The sequence below is a fragment of the Eleutherodactylus coqui genome, chromosome 8 (assembly GCF_035609145.1).
Source record: "Eleutherodactylus coqui strain aEleCoq1 chromosome 8, aEleCoq1.hap1, whole genome shotgun sequence".
In the NCBI taxonomy this organism is placed as follows: domain Eukaryota; kingdom Metazoa; phylum Chordata; class Amphibia; order Anura; family Eleutherodactylidae; genus Eleutherodactylus; species Eleutherodactylus coqui.
This window is the reverse complement of record NC_089844.1, coordinates 30656333-30676715: the sequence shown is the minus strand read 5'-3', so window position 1 is coordinate 30676715 and position 20383 is coordinate 30656333. Positions and strand designations below refer to the sequence as shown.

The 20383-nt window shown below is 39.4% G+C and overlaps 1 protein-coding gene across 1 annotated transcript; it reads right to left on the bottom strand.

Annotated features, from left to right (window-relative positions):
• Nucleotides 1-7978: 7978 nt before the first annotated feature.
• Nucleotides 7979-11582, bottom strand: GBX2 (gastrulation brain homeobox 2). Its single transcript, XM_066577355.1, has 2 exons — nt 10500-11582; nt 7979-9045 (listed from the first exon to the last, which is right to left on the bottom strand). The coding sequence occupies exons 1-2, from the start codon at nt 11002-11004 to the stop codon at nt 8534-8536; spliced, it is 1017 nt and encodes a 338-aa protein (XP_066433452.1). The 5' UTR covers nt 11005-11582; the 3' UTR covers nt 7979-8533.
• Nucleotides 11583-20383: the final 8801 nt, after the last annotated feature.

Below are 20383 nucleotides of genomic sequence, written 5' to 3'. Positions count from 1 at the left end.
GCTGCACTCCTTTATCTGGTAGTTCATGCCGGATCTGAGCGTCGGAACGGACGCTTTGAACACAGATGTGAACATAGCCTAAGCTGATGGAAAGTTAATTGACCCAAGAAGTGAATGCCAGTAGTGACATCAGATGGAGGTGTGATGTCATACAAGCCAAAGATGAGACAAAAATTACCATTTACGTGTAATGAGATCCGAACAATGGTCCTATAATGGACAGTCATGGAAAGTACCAAGGATGAGATGAAGAAACGACAAAGCTGAGTCAAGAGCCGACATCAAGGGCACATGCAGAGAGAAAGAAACAGCAACATATAAGTATAGCTGGCTGTATAGGGGTGCCAGAGTAGGCCAAGTGTATAACATGTACTGTGCATGTACTGCCAGGCTTCTCAGCCTACAATGCCTTCTGTGTAAAAAGCCTGGAGTAGCAGCCACTGTGGCCAGGTAAGTTATGAGTCTAGAAACATTGACTTAGATTCTGTCTGTCTTCATTTTAATATATCAGTCTTCTGTACTTGTGCCTGTTGGTAAGGCTTAACTTCACTGCTTTCTTTCCAGCCACGAATCATCTTCCTATTTCTCTCACTGTGCAAAGACATAACAGTCTGATATTTGCCCCTAACTGTAGAGCGGTAGAAAGTCCTTCCTAGTCTAGTCACTGCCCAATGGTGATGCAACATCAGGCTCTGCTCTACGGCCCCTGGGTCCTGTACTCTACTTACCCCAAGCAAAACTTCATTCACTCATTAGAAAGATTCCTTCTTTAGCTTGCATTCCAGTATGGAGCGCACTGACATTCTCTGAATGACAAATAACTGCTTATACAGTGTTCTGCATACAGCAAAGGGTTGGAAACCAACAGCTGACTCTTCTATAGGCTAAGAAGAACACCCGCAGCTTTCAGTATAAGGGATTCTAAAAATCTTCAGAAAAGTGAAAAAGTAAATAATTGCACTGATGTATAGATAATTGATGATTACTTACCTAACTGAGCAAAGCGTAGCGCTTAGAATGATTTAATCACCGAGCCTTAAGTCTTCATTACATTTTGCATTTACAGCATTCAAATATTTTATCTAATACATTTCTCATATTTTTCATGTATTTTTTCTTATATTTTATACGATGAACCCTTAACCCAACCTTCAGTCTGACAAAAACTATACATTCATATATATGTTAGCCTGTGGGGTTGGTTCCAGTGGTAGTCTACACCAGTCTCTTTAGTGAAATGGTTAAACTGGTATCCCAGGTGGCATAGTAAATCATTGATTAGTATTCTACTGCAATGATCTGCAAGTCCTGTAATGTTTTTAATGGGATTGTTAACTTAAATGGACACTGTCGCACCAGGAAACTTTGCATAAATCAATAGTACAAGCGAATACGAGAAACTTTGTAATATATCTTATTGGGGAACAATGCTTATTTCTCTACATATGAGCCATTTCTTCTCTTAACCTCATGCCTTCTGCACTCATTCACTCTGAAATACCTCAAAAATCGGCCTCAAGACAGATCAGCTCAGTTATGGATCACATTACTTGCTGCCCCTAGAAGTCTATAGAGAAGAGGGGGAGGAAGCAGCTGTGGACTGAGAGGAAGACAGACACACACAAAACATGCTTCTGAAGACTCCTGTAAGTTTTCAATCTCATTCCAGTGCTGAAATCACAGCTACACTGCTCAGTACTGCTGTATAATACTCTTCATGCTTCTGCTGCTTGTAAGGGTTAGCTACAGAAAGTTAGGGGAGCTTTTATAACAGTTAGTCTCATACCCACCAGTCCAGGGAAACCCACATTTAGGGATAGAGCCTGCAGAGGGAAAAACTGATGACAAATTCCATATACAAGTCATATAATGGCCAGAAATAGTGCTACTCCTCATGTACACAAATATGACATCTTACACTTCAAAGTCATCTGAAACGACAGGTACGCTTTGTTGTAAACTGCCATTAATAGTTGGCGCTCTGAGTTGAGATTTTCTTTTGGCCCTCATGAGACCTAGTGCCATGCTGAGAGTAAGCTTGTGTAATTAAAACGTCAAGTTACAGAATTTACAAAATATGTGCTGTTCATAGTGTTATCTCTATCCATATGGAGATCAGAGGTATAACAGTAGTATCAGAGTGCATGGCCAGAATACTTTGGTGAGCTCAAGCTCTCACATAATAATGGGCTTCAGAGGTCCAACAGAAGACAACTGCATTTGGGGCTGTTTTTAAAGCCAATCACTTGCCTACAGGGTCTATTAGTTATGGGTTGACTCAAACATAACTTATAGCCTTTATTTAAAGTGAATATGCACCAGTGAGGAACACCTCAGTTGTTGGTTAGGCTTAAGGCACCTTTATACAGGACGACTGTTGGCCACATAAGTCTGTCAGATAATGGAGGTAGAGCGTCTCGGAGATCTCTTCCCACTGCCAACCTCCATTCACAGTAAACAGGAGGTGTTCACAGATCGAACGACTCCTGTTTACATTGAGCAAGAAGCCACTCAGTAGATGTTCCATTTCAGTGAGCTGAAACAGAATGACTAGTGACAACTGAGAGACATCTCGCTCAGAGCCCTATCGGGGGGCCTCATGCACATGGACCAACGGTTGCCTGTACACACTCGTTAGAGTGATTATACTGGCGACTATCAGCCCATATGAAGGTACCTTTAGGTTTTGGGTGCAGGAAGCTCTGGTTTAAGAGCAGCATTGACTCCTTTTGTATTTTTGTGGGGTTTTTATTGCTATATGGCTTTGGCTCAAAGGTAGGATACAGTGGGATGGACTTTTAAATTTGGCTTGAGTGGTATGGCTCAGGCATCATTATGGAAAGGCCCCATTAGAAAGACATTGACATGTTCCTGGATAGACCGATCACGCTTTGCATTTCACTATCTTGGCCTGCATTATTAAGAACATTTTTTGGTTGAATATACTAAAGGCAGAGAATCTCTTTAATCTGTTTAATACTATTTAGTTTGTTTTATTAGCAGTTGAGTAACACACAATAGGTAAATGTAAAAACTTCAATGAGAATGTACCTTGAGGGCTTCAAGCTACTTTACACTTCTCTTTATTACTGTCTATCACACAATGAATTTTGCAACTGCTAATTGAGCTATTCGGAGGTCTAATAATACTTTGTTGTTCAATTTACAATTAATTGTATCTTCAGACATGCTTGTAAACTTCAGGGTCTAGGTGTCAAGTCAAAGGTGAGAAGGGAACCAACAACGATTGGCTCTTTGCAAGAACGGATACTTTTATGGTATCGATATGCAAATGAACTGCAAAATGAGATTGTTGAACAAAGTGGACTCACTTAGTGTCTTTATACCTGCAGCTCATGGGCTTTGGCTGGTTAGGAGAAACAGGGCGCTGTTTTTGTGACGCTTTTGCAAGAGCATGCAGAACATGACTTTACAATGACTGGTTTAATGAGGCAGTAAAATTGAATACATGTAGACAGAACCCTGCACATTCAGTTCACAAATGGGTTTTCAGGCTTTGAAGAAATGTATGCACATTGTAAGCAGCTATTTAATACCAGTCAATTGTCCTGATTTCCATAGGGCACTCATGAATTCCATTTGCCAAAGCAGAGTTGACTTTACCTGATAAGGGTGTGGTAGGGCCAGGTCTGTGTGTTGGTCCACAGTGTAAAGGTTGTTGTCAAATGTAAGAATAACTTAATATTTTGATCCAGTTACTAATTCTCATCAAATAAAGGCAAAACTCCATTAATTTTTGTTTTCTTTCTCAGTATATGACTCCTGAAAACTATTTGCTCTGCTTGTTGATGCACTTTGTGGTTACACTTGATTTAATACTTGTATGTTTATAAACACATTGTATCATTCTTGTTCTCCTTTGGAACTCTAAGTAGTCTGATCCGTAATGTACATTTTATATACCCCAAGTATATGTCACAGATATGTATGTCTCAGAGAGTTCTGTAATGTGATATGCATATGTATATTTAAATAGGAACATGTTCATTTTGTATAGCATGTTCATTTTTGAGGATTACATAAAAGACCAATATACATTTGAGACAAAATGCATGACCTTTTGATTAAAATTAGGTTCTGGTCATAAAAAAACCCTTAGGCTCTTACGAGGGGGATCAGCAGCTGAACCTGACCCCCCTTCATGATTTGATCTGCAGATGTAAATAATAATTTATGGGAGCAACAAATATGGTGCAGTGCAGCCCCGGCCCCGGGCTGGAGCAGCTAAAGGGATGGGAATTAATAGAAAGCAGCACCAGGGGCCAGGAGCTATTAGCAGGCGCTATTCTTCACAGCTCCCATCAGGATTAATCATTGAGAGTTAATTTGAAGCTCAGACAAGTTGCTGTTAATTTAGTGCGGGGAGGACGGGATGGGGAGAGCCCAAACCCCCCGAGTCCCATTAATCAGCAGCCTCAGACGGCCCTGCCTTGATTACAATTTGCAAAAAAATTCATTAGCGCCTGGGCCAGTGACAATTTTTCTCTTTGCCTGTGATGTGACTCATTAGGCAGCCAAATGAAAGCTGTGATGATGGCTGCAATCAAACCCCTCCACTTGTTTATCTTCTCCCTGCCTCTCCAGTGCAGGATCAAGGCCCTCTCCAGCACCCTCTCTCCTCACCCTGCCCCCTCTCCAGGCTGGCTCTCCCTTACCACCTACCTTTCCCTAAACTCTTCTCTCATTGTAACCCCTTAAGCTAGTTGAGGCTGTTAGCACCTTTTATAGTACATAGCTGAAGCACAGCTTATACCTTCTGCAGCATTACTATATCACCCTCTATAGAGTGAAATATTGGATACTTCCTTCAACATCACTGTGGGAAGTTTTTTACATGTTTGCAGATGTCCAAAGTTACTTGCCCCTTTACCCAATAGTACCCACCTTTATATGTCTTTTCTGGCTTGACTCATATACCAAGACAAAGTACCATCCTTGTTACCATTGAAGTCCTAACTGTAGGACATAACTTGTAGGTCACTCCTATGATATATTTTGATTTAATTTCCAGGAATTGATACAGTCGCTTCTGGTTCTGGCATGATTCTGATCCATTCCTTTATAATTTGTTGACATACACATATATTTGGAAAAACGATTTCCATCAATAATCTTATTGGGTTACTCAAGTACTCTATCTACTGTGGATATACTTGTGTTGTCTTCTCCCAAGGTGTATGGCTGAGTGCCAAGCAATTGAACTAGCTGTATAATAGTTTATGTATCCTGGGCTTGGATGTGTGAGTGCTTAGCTCTTACCAGTTATTCTTTACAATAGTTCTGAGTATTTCATCATTACAGTTAAAGCCCATTTAGACACAACAATTATCGCTCAAAAGATAATCGTTGTGTGCATTTACACGGCAAGATAATTGCTCAAAATTCGCTCAAACGGCAGTTACCCGAAATAATCTAGATTATAGGATTATACCATTTTGCTTAGATGAGCGGGTGGGATAACTATAATGACCATTACCATATTTAATTACATCTATGCTATAATTTCCTACCTTGTTCTATAGTTCTATTACATGACTGTTTTGCATATTTATATTGTTGCTTCCTGGCAGCGAACAGATATTTAAAATATCTACCTAGATAATTTAAACCCAATGATTTATACATTAATCATGTAAAGATGGATGTACCATATAAAATAACCTGAAATACTATTTTTGCAATGTTTTTGTCTATTCTGAAAAAGTTTTTAACATCATGCGACATAATCTGGTTGTGTCATCGTTAATGTGCAATCACTAGTTGTGTCAATGTAACTTTCAATGTTTGTCTATAGGTATGTATGTTTAAAATGGATATTGCGTATGTAATGTATATACTTACGGCAACCTTTATGAACTGGACCCAGTATTTACATATGTCTATAACGCCAATGTTATCTCCACGCAAAATATAAATATCTGGGTGTTTTTGTAAAAGTAATAGATGGTGGAGCATTATAACATAAGGGTGATTATCAAAAAATTATACTTATGTTACAGCTTTTTCTTTCATCCTTTACATTGGAGTAATCCTGTGTCCTACAGGTTGACTGTTTGAAACAAGTGAACTTTGCAGTTGCCCAGGTTGCCATAAGGAATCGGACTTGTCAGTTTATGTATTAGAGATTGACATTTTTCAGGTTAAGTAAAGGACACATTTATTATTTGCATATATTACATGGCAATTGCGGGCTCATTCCATGCAAAGGAGCATCTACTATTCTTGACATAGTCTAATAGTAAATAAATGGTACAATAAAATTGCACTTTAGATGTTCCTTTGCTTGCTGAGCTTTGGTCATGGAGATTTTTGTTTTCTGCATAAAATCAATATGGATAAAAATAAAAATAAGGGTAGCCTACAGCTATTTCTATAGGACTGGCAAAAATATCTGTATAGTGGATGTGAAAAATGTTTGTATACTCTAGCTGTACATGTAGGAGAAGAATGGTATGAGATATCCGATATTGTATATCGAGAGTGCTGATATTGCTCATATATAAGTCTACATATTAGAACAGTGCGGATATATATGTATATTGTCATATGCATCTGTAATTTTTATATTTCCAAATCCTATCTATTTAGCACTGCTAATAATAACTTCAATATTTATATGGACACACTTTGAAATGTAGTTAAAAATTAAATATAGTTAGTAATGTATAATCTGTAATATGCTATGCTATAAATTACTTTGACTCTTCTAATAACACGGATTTAAAATAAAATGTTATAAGAAATAAAAGAACAATGTAGTGTATAGAGACTTGCTCTCAAAGTGTGGCACCTTCCTAAGAATTACTGTATATTTTAACTGAGGTTGGGTAAGTTTAATTTGAAAAACAATAAATAATTTAGAAAGATAAATAGATTAATTGTTATGATTCACAAGCACCAGAATAATCCCTGAAATCTGGGAAGTTTCACATTGTCTCAATTCCACATATTAGCTGTAACACAAATTATATCTGGAACATTACAGTATCTGCAAAATATAACTAAGGGCTATTTATATAGTAATTAATATTTTGACATTGATGGTAACCTTATTATTATTGCTATATAAATCATTTGCTGTAATGTTTTACATACCTACACATGTACTTATCAAGTATCTAATTATATAGCATTGTGTGTATGATTTCCCATGTGAATAATTTATATTAAGTGGGTGTTAACAGCCTTGGTCCACTCCACATTTCTAATCACTAGGTCTACATGTACCTGTTTTATATATGTATCTATACAGAGTGCTTGTACTGATGTGAATTAGAATGTCTATTTTACATAATTATGGGAACATAGTTATAATTTAGGTAGTACTACATTCTTTTCTATTCAATGTGACCATGTAATACTACATTTCATATATATATATATATATATATATATATATATATATATATATATATATATATATATCTCCTGTACATTGATATGGTTTTGCTTTCAGTCCAGGGATTTAATTTTCGGAAATAAAACCCAATGAAGGGAGGAATCCCCGCAGAATTGATGTATGATGAGAAGAAAATCCCCCTTACAACATGTTAATAAAATAGAGCTGAAAGTGCCCTGCCTTTATCTGCCATGCAGCTGGTTAGCAGCACATCCAAGCACTGGCATGAAGTGACACAGAAAGAGTTGACCCTGCCTGCTTCTTGCTGGGATCCCAACTCACTTTGTACAATTGCCACAAATAACCTGATAGATCCCAGGCATCAGCATCCAAAGACCTGCTCTTGGTCTGATCTGCCGGACACTTTGTAACAATTATGAATCTGTCTCTACCAAGAATAAAAAGCTTCATCCCCCCTTCCTCCCTCCAGCCCCACAACCCTGGAAACTTGCCCTAATTGTTGTCCCACCACCCCCTACCCAGACACATTTACTGCACAGATGATGACACTTCCAACCTTCTGCAATTAAATAATCTCTCAGAAAAAAAAATGTACATTCATTTATTTCTTGTCCAACAGACCCCACATGTCCTGCTCTATTAAATCCCACACAGACCCCCCTCCACATCATCACACAGATCAGATTTGACAAAATGAGTCTCGGAGGGGATTATCCAGGACCTATATGAAATGACCCCACATCTCCCAGACTGCATGGCCAGAGTGGGATTATTTATTAGTGACATTTTAGGTTTCACAAGACTTTTTTTTTTTGTTGAAATTCATCATAACTTAAAGAGAAGTATGAGACACTGAATAAATTAATCACAACATAATCTGAAGCTCCGAAGAGCTAAACCAGAACATCAGTTTATCCAAAGAGGGACTCAAGTCCCTTAAAAAAACACAGGGGCCAGAGAATTTTGTCCTAAATGGTCTGGACTTGGCTAAATGTCCAAGATCAGGAGAGCCCACTCTGTGATGAGGTCCACACAGTTCTCCTGCTCTCCTCATAATAAATAAGTGGTTGGCATGTCAGGCTACAGTGAGTTATGGGAACCACCACCAACCTGCTGCAGTCTATGGTCTGTTGGTAGACTGGACCTCACAGTTCAGGGTCTAGCCTGCTCTAGCTGCTGGTGTTGGCTCCTGATGGCGAACCTGCTGACATGGACTGGGATGGGTACCACGATTTTAGGGTTTCTGGAGGGCTCCCCAGTTTTGGAGTTTGCATTCCCAGCCTTGACTCTCTTCCACTTGGCTCTGCGGTTCTGGAACCATATTTTCACCTGGACCTCGCTGAGTTTGAGGGCATGTGCGATCTGGGAGCGCTCAGTAAGGGACAGGTACTTCTTACAGTGGAACTCCTTCTCCAACTCCAGGAGTTGTTCGCTGGTGAAGGCCGTTCTTCTCCGTCTGTTTTTGCCAGTAGAGGTGCTGTTACTGGAAGGGTTGGTGTTCTGGGGGCTCTCCTCTGGGGTGTCATCTTCTTTATGGGTCGTCTGGCAGGAGATGTTATCATCTGAACTGTAGTCCAGGTCACTGTCCATCAAGTAGGAGTCTTCCTTCCCTTTCACCTCCTCATCCTTTCCAGAGTCTTCCTTCCCCTGACCCCGGACAGCACCTACACGATGTACAGAATATATATATATTACGTATAGAAAATACATAAACTTACACTGACTAGTAGAGGATGATAAACTTTTCCGGAGGAACCGGCATTAACAATGTTTCTTTTTAACACAGATAGGACTGTATATTATGTCCACATCTATCTATCTACCTTACCCTTTCTTTTATCTACAATCATATTGTACACATATTTATATATGTCCCCACAGTATGTGTGTATCTATCTTGCCCTTTATTTTATCTATAGTCATATTGTACATATATTTATGTCTCCACAGTATGTATGTATCTATCTTATCGTTTCTTTTATCTACAGTGTTGTACATATATTTATATATGCCTCCACAGTATGTGTCTATCTATCTGTTCATCTATCATACTTACTTTTTTTTATTTACAGTCATATTGTACACCTTGTATATCTATTTATCTATCTATCCCTACTATGCATGCAAATATAGATATGTATACATTTGTTTTACATGAGTACATAACCATTACTTATATACTGTACCAGAGATTTATAAATGCTACCTAACTACTAAATTAATATTTGCATTATTTCATTGCTCCCCATCAAAATATCTATCTATCTATCTATCTATCTATCTATCTATCTATCTATCTATCTATCTATCTATCCCTTAACAATAGGTAGTAGTGCATAATAAAAATAACCATCAGAACAATCCACAAAAGAAACAAACAGACCGATCATGCTTTTTACTATGAAACTGTTTCTTAATTCCCCTTGCTTTACCCCCAGGACTGTGGATTTCGTTCACGCTAATATCCGTGTATTGTTATCTGTATATCACATATCTAGAAAAAGAGAACTTCTAATAAAAGCGATTCACCGCCGTTATCTGCTGCTACAGTGAATGCTGGATTACATGCAGCAAGGATTCTGTTTGTAGCCGGTTATGAACAATCAGATAATTACATTACCATTATTTGATAAAATAAGTACTGTAATTGTAAAGTAAATATTTCTATCAAATCATTGCTCTTCCTGTTCGGCTGACACTTCACTCTATCGAGGGAAAACCGTTTCCCCCAGCTGTAAAATGCACAGGATCTGCGCGGTTTTGTTGTGCGTCTTCTAATCTACAAATTCCCACCTGCCGCATTTTCCATTGATTTCTCTTTTTTAAAGGAATTATTTGATAAATATTACTATCGATGGAATTGCAAAATTGCACAAGTTTGCACATTTCAGAAGCTGAAAATTTTAAAATCTGTTTTATTAATAGCGGAATGATGTATTTAACATGTATCCATGATAATTACTGTTGTGTTTATATTGTTACTAATTGCGATAATTGCTGATTATTCAAACGTATGTGTATATAATATACTGAATATAAAACTTTCTATAATATTTGCTGTAACTTCCAAATAGATGGATTTACAGTATATACAGTAGCTGTTAATGTGTGCACTTACTTAGAGCGCTCTCCGAAGCACTGAAAGACAGTAATGTCCCATCTTTGGTGACATAGCTTTTACTAGTGTCTTCTCCATCTGACTGGCCCCCATCATTTTTATCGAATCCTACTTGCAGATTTTGGCTTCCAAACTTCCTGGCTGCCTCTTGGTGCTGGGTTGAGGCTGAGAAACTGCCTGGCAAAGTGGCCATCAGTGTGGAAGTGAGGGCCATGCCCTGTGCCAGGCTGGAGCAGAATCCGCTGGGCAGGCTGGGGATCTGGTGATGGGGGTGTGCAGAGGGGAGAGTGGGCTGAAGAGTGGCCTGAGATAGTGCTGGTGGTGGAGGGGGTGGTGGTGGCAGCACTACCGGCCTGTATGGCATGAACATTGGATATCCTGTGTAGACAAAATGCCCAGGACTGGGCTGTGGTGGGCTTCCTATCAGTGAGTCTATACTGAAAGCTGTACTGCTGCCCAGGGGACGCTGCATCATCATGAGAGGAGGTTGGAAAGCTGCACTCATATAAGCTACCGGAGGTCAATAGGAGGCTAGAGAAGAACAGATAGAGACCCTAGATATAGGGCACAGATGAGGCGTAGTGTCTTGCAGAGAGATGCTCTCAGCCTGTCATAGTGAATGAGTCCCCGAGTTCTTGTATAGTAGGGTTCCTGGAGTGATCTTACAGGAGGGCTGTGCTCATCAGCGCAGGTGACACTTATAGAGACTCTGTGGGTGATGCTCGTGTCTATATGATAACTTCGGCGCTTTCTATAGGTGTCCAAGGCTCTGCCACTGCTTCTGCTTCCTTCTGTTCAGACTTCTTTCCTTGAAGAACTTTGTCCTATGCTCTCAGTGCTTGTTATGGGGTCTTCTCTTTGTCTCTTACTACTTCTGTCCTCGATGTTCTCCTCTTCTTCAGTGTCAGGTGTAAGGAGTGGAGTTCACAATGGTTCCCTGAGTTCCTTCTCCTCCTGTGGAGTCTTCCCTCACACTCAGTGTGTGGAGATGATGTCCCCCTCTGTATTATAGAGCCCCTCGGTCCTCAGGGGGTCAGATCTCTGGGTGACCTGTGTGCTGCACGTCTCCTCTCTCTCTCTCCCGGGTCTCAGCCGCTACAAACTGCGCTCCTATTTCCCATTCACATATTGCTACATTTTAGAACCTTCCCTCGGTCACATGTGCATATTCCTGTATTGTGATTGGCCGGCGGTGTCCCCAGACCTAACCCAGCACACACCCCTCAGAGTGTCAGGATGAAGTGCAATCACATAGACGTCCCCTTGGAAGGGACTCTGCGCTGTCACCCAGCAATAACTATGTGCTATGTGTCCAGTGCAAGAGATACAATGTATAGCATATAGGGAACACACACAGCTGCATTATAGACAGATGTACCGGTGCTGTGTATTGTGCATTGTGTGCCAGGAGGATCTGGATCATAGCCGGGAGGGAATGCCTTGTGTTCGGGACTATTATTCTAAATCATCACTCTTCTATAGTAATTATATATATATATATATATATATATATATATATATATATATATATATATATATATATATATATATATATATATATATAAAAGATTAGTTGTGTTTTGTCTTCTTACCTTGATCAAATATAGTTGATAATACAATATACTTCTATTAGTAAAGTAATTATTGAATTAACACTCTCAGTGGACTCCAGCAGATTATATATTAGACCTGCATGCTGCAAAGGAGTTCCACATATGAGCGTGTATAGACATATCACATGTATAAGAACTGGAAATATTTTTTATATCTATATCTATATATATTATATATATATATATATATATATATATATATCTATATATATATATATCGCAGTTGTAGTAGTCATACTTCAATGTCCGGAGTTTACTTTTGTACAAGACAGATTTCTTGTATGCACATAAATAGTGGATATCCTTGTGGTTTTACACTGTTCTGCATTATTCTATTGTGACCGTATTCAAATATATATATTGTGATGTTTCCATTGTCTCTCGCAATTATTCTTAGTATCTGGAGGATTGTATAAGGGTCTCTTTGTACTTGATATCAATTACGTGCCGAATTATCTCTTATCATAAGGATGGATTTCATCTTCATCAGCCCAAAGCATCGGATAGTATATCTGTTCCAAGCGGACTGGGAGCGACTTTATATATATTTATATGTATATGTGCGATTTAAGCAGCAGCTGATGGAACCTTATTTTGCGTATATCAATTTCTTTCTTTCTTATTTTCTTTCTCTTTCTTTCTTCCTTTCTTTCTCTCTCATGTCTTTATCTATTTCACAGGTTTCTCCCTCATATCTATCTATCTATCTATCTATAATTAGGCCGCTCTGATGCTACTTTTTTACTTTTATTCTTATTTTACTGTTTTACAGGTGATGTTCTACAGACTTTATCATTCCGTATCACATCTGTATGTAGACCATCAAATGGTAACTTTATAGCTGTATTGTGTATTATTTCTATCCGTTTTCATTTACTTTCTCTCTCTAACATATCTGATAAGAGTAAAGTTTTTCCCTAATATATTCACCATTTCCAGTTTGTATACTATATTCTCCGTTCTTTGCCTAAATAAGCGGAAGACAGGTGTCATTCTATATATAGAGATGTAGTAGAGTTGTATTTGTCATAGAACTGTTTTTGAGCTCAGATAACTCATTAGGTCTACCTGAACTCCCGTGGAAAACGAAAGCTAATAACACATGAGTATGAGCTCTTCTACACGATATATAGTTGTATAGTGAATAGTGTAGACTGTGCTCTGCAGAGCCGCCGACCTTATCACATATTACATGTGTGTCATCCTGCTGCTGCTGTCAGGAGGTGATTGCTGCCTGTCACTGATGGCTTCTGTATAGAGGGTCTGGGGTATGTTTTTGTATAGGGGGCTCGCAGGGGTAGTTGAATCTCCATTTAGATAATTCAGTCCATTCCCAACTCATTACAAGCTGTCCTACTTCCCTCAGCCCAGACCCTACAGATCAGCCCGGCCACTCAGTGCTTTTGTCCCCACTCCTTGTAAGGAGGTCCAAGGCTGCCAGTCCCCTCCTTCTTCTATTTATTTATGGCTACTTTTTCTATTTGCTTGCTCAGTCCGACCATTGCCAAACGTTGGGGAAGTCTTCTGAGTGAGATGGGGAAGAGCCCCCTCCCATCTCCCTTGGGGACAACAAAGGGGGTTTGTGTCCTTTCCCCATCTGGACACAGCAATCTGCAAGTTGCAAAACATGAAAGCTCCATCTTTTTCCCTGAGAGTATTCATCCCCCTTTATACAGGGCTGAAAGCCCCCAATAGACTTCTGGAGGAGAAGGGGGATCCATGTGATTGTGGCTTTGAAACTCTCTCCTGCAATTATGTAAAGTAACTATTGACTCTCCCGCAGGAATCAAAAGCCCCCTAGCCCTGTCCCCTTTCATTGCCTGCCTCTCATGTTTGGCTTTTCAAAGCATCCCCAACACGGATTCTTTCTACAGGACAAAGGGGAGGACAAAACAGTCCCCAAACTTGTAAATTGGATGTCAAAAGACTAGGAACAATCTGAAGGCCAATAAATAATGAGCAGAACTGAGCAATAGCAGAGATCAAGTACTTGTAAATGACTCTCCACAGGATCAGTAACATTATAGAAACTGTGGATCACATAGAAGTTTAGGAGACCTTAAAGGATACCCTAAACATGCCAGGATGAGTTACCCACAGAGACACTTCCCATTTAATAGAGGAACTGATGTAATTTGACACTAAAGCTGGTTTCACACGGGGCGGATTTGCCGCGGTTTTGCTGCGTTCTTTCTATTGCGGTTTGCCGCAGAAGAACCACATCTGCAGCAAAACCGCATTAAAGCTTTCTTTGTCTTCCGTAATTTGTTGCGTATTTTGGGCGCTTTTTCGGCTTGGAAAATCCACAAGCGTTTTTTTTCTGCAGCACTTTTTACTTTTTTGCAGCGTATTTTAGTGCAGATTTTGCTGCGTCCATGGAGGTCTATGGCCAAAAAAGCACTGTGGAAAAGTCCAAAGAAGTGACATACTGCGTTTTTAAAAAAACGCGACGCAGCAGCATTTTTGCACTGCAGCAGTGCAGAAAAATTCCGTCCTGTGAGAACAGCTTTTTGCCCAAACAAATTTGCACTGCATTGCACTGCCAATGCAACGGTTTTGCCATTGTGCGGATATGCAACGTCAAGACGCAGCAAAACCGCGGCATATCCGCGGCGTGTGAACCCAGCCTAAGAAACTTTACAATGTGTATTAGGCCCACCTCAGGCCAGCCTATTGTAACAGTAATGCAGATCCATATTATGGACATGTTACAGTTGACATTACAACTGACTGTCATTAATATTCCATCATTATTTGATCAGCATTTGCCTCTCTGTTTTATTTTCTACTGGGCACATACAAATCCGTATTGAGCAAATAGAAAATACTAGAAATATGAAGGTCAATATGGGAAAAATAGGTCATGCTGCATTTTAAAAAAGGGTGTGAAAAACACGGCTAAGTGAATAGATAGATAGATTTACATTAGCTCCGTATTATGTTGCACAAAACATGGACTAAATACAAAGTTATAATATGCTTGTTGAAAGCGGCCTAAAGTGTAGCACTGTTCAGTATATGAGTGGTGGGAGTATAAAGGATATATACACAGAACACTAGACCTAAATTACAAGGCATATGCTAATATCCATCACATATTTATGGCACTGCTTCTTGAGGTTCATCAGAAGTGGAAATATGAGATAAATAGGGATCATTATATGACTTTGTTTATTTGTATGTTATGACAGTTTTTTTTTCTTGGGCATGCAATTGGAAAAAAATGGTAAAAATTTGAAATCCCGCAGACTATGAGAATAGTTGGAGTTTTCATTAGAAAATTTAACGCTTGTCGTTCTTGAGAGTAATTATTTGTTCTCTTGGTTGCCTGCTGTTAACCCCCAGCACCCCAGAATCTGGGCAATATCCGGTGGGGTTATGAATAGACTGGTGATAAACCGCTTCTGTGACACAGCCCTAGGTTAATCGATATGTTCCGGGCTCAGCTTCCCATGTCACTTGTCCCAGTGCTAATAGCAGGGGTGGGAACATGGTGAATAATTGAGCTAGAGATGCCCACCTTACTGTCTCTCTAAATAGATGGAGTGGGAAGGGGGGCAGTCCAGCCCAGTCCTTTCCTCTGAATAACAACATCCAGTGTGGACTAATATTGTTATTCCTGGCACACTTGAAAATCAACTTCATCATTAATAGGAAACATATAACAAGATGCGGTCTAAAAGAGACGTTTCTCTGTAAAGCATTGCTTATTTCTTGTAGAAGAAACTAAGTTCTCACTTGATTTATGTAATTGAATGTTCATGTATTATAAAGGTATGTTCACACAAGGTAGTTTTCTTGTAGAAATCTCTACAACTGTCCCATTCATGTGAATGTAGCTTGCGGAAATCCAAGTGCTTGCTACCAGAATAACATCATGTGGTTGAATGGAACTTTTTTGAAATGTTATGCCATTATCAACTCTTTTCAGAAAAGTGGGTGGGATTTATTGTAATAGATGGGGCCTCTCATGGCCTAACAGATTTACTATAAATTACTTCAGAAATTAAATGGCGTAAGGACATTCAACTATGCTCCAAATTTATTAAGAGGTGCGTCTTTTAAACTTGGCGCACCTTACTCCTGTGCCCTGCAGATTTAGACTGGCATATGGAACACCAGCCTTAATAAATTCTCTCTCTAGGAAACAGACAGACAATGCTGAGTAAATTGGCACCAAAATTTGCACATGACTTCATTGCGGATTCGGGTGTATATTTTCACATTGGACTTCACTCATTGCAATGAATGAAATCCATGGAGAAAATGCCATGTCTTTTCCATGATAGAACATGCTGAGGATTTGAAAATCCGTAGAATGATTAGTTTCTGCTCCACATTTTTCCACTGTGGGTGAATGAGATTCGCTAAAACTTAATTTTTATTGTTACTGTACTTTGTTGTGGAATTTCGGCACGCATTCCGCAGCCAAAGTTCCACAACAATTTTTCAGTGTGTGAACTCACCCTAAAGCCAATTTCACATGCGTACATTACAATCACATTTTTGTATCTGTAATATGGATGTATCCCCCAACCCAATGTTGGGTTTTACGGACACAGTCACCATCCTAGGAATCCGTGATGGTGACTGAATGAGTAAATCCTGTGGTCAGGCTGGGACACATGCTTGTATTACAGACACACAAATATGGCTATAATACTCTTGTGTGAAACTAGCCTGTTAGAATATCATCTCAGGCCATAGCAGATGCACCAATAATTTAGCCAATGCAACAGCTGCTGATTAGTGGCTGAAATAATCATCAGTGTACAAATGGTGACAAAACAATTGCTTCTGAACTAAATAAACCGTAATATTTATTGGTCATGTTAAAATCAGCCATGACTTTTCAATCATAGCAAAATCTAATTGTGTTTCATATATTCCAATATTTTTTAAAATTTTTTACCATTTCTTAGAAACAATTTAGGGGAAAACAGATTTGTTCAAGGGGTTTCCAGTGTGCGTTAAATAAGCTTTATCACTGTCTAACGGAAAGTTATACAACCTTCTGATCTGCCCTGGGGGAATTGATCATCAGAGGAATGTTTGATGCACGATTTCTTGCAGCTTGTTTATCTTCTTCAGTTTAAAATGCAACAAATGTATCAAATATTGCACAATATTGATACATTTTTGCAAAACTAAATATGTTTGGTGATGTGGAGCCACTTTGTATGCCACCCAGCTACTGGAATGAGAAAGCTACAAATATTGTGGGTTTTAAGGGTGCTTTCACACATACTGGAATATTTCTGCAACACACAGAAGAATTATTCCACCATGGAAATCTGCAACAATATCTTCAAGTCTATATGTGGATTTTGACATGGATTTGCTGTGGAATTTAGGGCATGTTCACATGTTCACAATCTGATGCATTGTTACTGACTCAAAAACTGCGGCAGAAATCAGTGGCTAAGCTGCATGTTTCTGTCGCAGGCTTGCATGTAGATGTAGCCCTGTCGCTAGTCAAGATCTGCGTGCAGAATTTCCAACATGTTTCTATGTCAAAATGCTACATGCAGATTTTGCCCAGTGACAGGCTCAGTCCGCGTGTGGATCCGGGACAAAATACATGGCAGAAACACATGGCTTAGCTATGGATTTCTGTTGGGGTTTTAGAGGTGGCAAACAGAAAATTGCATATCGGATTTTCCCGTGTGACCATACCCTGAGCAATTTTCAAATCCACGTCAAAATCTGTCCGTTAGAAATGTGTATTTTGGCACAAATTTTTCCACATGGCAGAAAATTCTACTGCATGTTCCAGTTAATTCCAGCATACGCCAAAGCACCCTAAAAAGTTACAATTCTTAAATTTGTCTAAAGCCTCACTCTATTCGACCCCGCCCCCTTTTCTAGACATACTTGCAAAGAAGAGTAAGAGGTGTAACATCTGTACTTTGTGCTGCAAATCAATAGTTAGTTTGTTTAAATTCATTTGCACCAAAAAAGGAGGAACTCATGCCAGAATTGTGGTCAGAAATGCCATCTTTTCTCCTTAGGGAGAGCAGTGAGTGAGGAGACTTAAAAGGCCATTGATGCTCCTCTGGGTAATATGCAGATAAGGGAGATTTTGGTGTAACACCAGTAATAAATCTACCTCTTTCTTTTTCAATTTGTCATAATTTTCAAGATCTCTGCATGCTGCCTGTGAATAGGACCATCTAGAGCCTTAAAAGCTGTATAGACCCAATACTTGTTACAGCTTAGGTCTAATTCTCATAAGAGTTTAACCCTATCCAATTTGTATCCTGGTTTTCCTAGGAGGCTTACTTTTTTTCTGCTGTTATACAACGGCTCTATATGCTGGCTAAAGCCAGAACTGCATGAGGTGACACGTTGGATAGGCTTTGACAGCAGAGAGGCTGGAAATATACAGTAAGAGAACCCCGACAGGTGTCTTGCAACATCGGAGCTGTACAGCCTTAAATCATAATGTCTTTCGACGTCAGACAGTGGATTGGAAAGGGTTAAAACTAGCTTGTGTCACATACCCTAAAAAAACGTCCCTATTTCATCTGGGTGAAATTATGTACCCCATTCATTCCTTTTTTTGCAGGGGGACAAGTGTATTAGTTTGCCTCTGTGTCTTTCTCTGTCTTTCTTTACTTTGCCTCACCTGAAGGTCACCAATCCTTTCTCTCTGTTCACTGTTGTTTCTGCAGGCAAACCGATCCAGCCTTACCCACTGAGGCCACCAGCACACTTCCTGTATGTGAGAGTTACGCCCAAAAGGCTCTGGAGCAACTCGCGTCAGACGGCACCTGGACACCTGTCCGTGTGCTGTCCGATTTACACATAAGCTGCACACCGACATGCATTACCATGTTCTATTTCTTCTCTGCAATGCAAATACAAATGATGAGTTTTTTCACATGGTCTATCGCAATTGCAGAAAATTTCGATCCATGGGGGTTATGGAGCGTAAATCCACAGCCGATTAAGCTGTGCAAAAGTGGAAAAACCTAAAAAATATATAATTTTGTGAATTGTCGGAATTGTAGCAACCTGTAGAAAAAATGTATTGTGACACTTGTGCTGTATGATTTCTGCCATTGCTTTTTTTTACAGCATTATTTATGTATTTTTTCTCTGTCCACCAAAAAAAAAATTGATAAAGGTTATTCAATACATTATATATACACCCAGAAAATGGTACAAATAAAAACTACAGCTTGTCATGCAAAGAAAATAACAAATAGTTCCTGCTTTTGAAAAGTGGAGATGAAAATGCACCCAAAATTGTTATGTCCTTAAGCCCAAAATAAGCCACGTCACTAAGGGCTTAAAGGGGTTTTCCAGGGAAATACTATTGATGACCTATCATCAGGATAGGTCATCAGTAGTTGATTGGGTTGGGTCCAGAACTCAGAAACCCATCTGATCCACTGACAAGGTGCTCATTGTGATCGCCACAACACACAGAAGTACAGAGTGGAAGCAGCTGATCTGATTGATTTTTATAAGAGCTGCACCTGAAGTTACAAGCTCTGGCCACTACATGGATCAGAGCGTCAGCTTCTGCTTCATATCCCAGTGTGTAGCGTGCTGACAGCAGGCGCCTTATCAGAGGATTGGCTGGGACCCCAAGTGGCCGATCCCAGGCGATCATGAGGATAGGTCATCAATAGTATTTCCCTGGAAAACCCCTCTCAACATTTGTAGCAAACCGTATGGCTCCTTCATATGCACGCATTGCACAGAGAATAGAACCCATTGTTTTCAATGGTTCATTCACACTTTCGTTTTTGCGCGTGCAATTCACCCGTGCAAAAAAAAAAGTATCATGCTTTATTTTTGTATGCATTTGCACACCTAAAGCACTACAGGAGTATGGGGTGCACCCGATAATTGCGCAATAAACTGTGCAATTTCGTGGGGAAATCGATAACACCACAGCCTTTTAAATCACGTTGCGGGTCACTAATTTTATCCCATTTGCACATTATGACATACTGTACGAGCTAGGGTTGTGGAGTCAGAGTCCCATTTTGGTGGAGTCAGAAGAAATGTACCAACTCTGGCTTATAACAAAAAACCTTTTTTATATGTATATGGTATAATTAAGTCAGTGCAGAATTTGTTGCAGATTTCCCTCCATAGGAATTTAGGAAAGTTTTGAAATGTCCTGTAAATATATGTTCTATTCATCTAAGCCCCTATTTATCAATAACATTGACAATTAAAATGTGGAAAGAGCAATAGAAAATTATTGCCTTTCCTCTTCATTTGACTTTGTATCTAGAAATGAGCAAGCACCCA

What these genes read in the sequence shown, in the direction of transcription:
- GBX2 (XM_066577355.1), bottom strand. Translation starts at nt 11,004, where the DNA reads ATGAGTGCAGCTTTCCAACCTCCTCTCATGATGATGCAGCGTCCCCTG. An exon ending in TGCTTCGGAGAGCGCTCTAA is followed by an intron (nt 9,046 to 10,499) that starts GTAAGTGCACAC and finishes TACATCGTGTAG; the next exon opens with GTGCTGTCCGGGGTCAGGGG.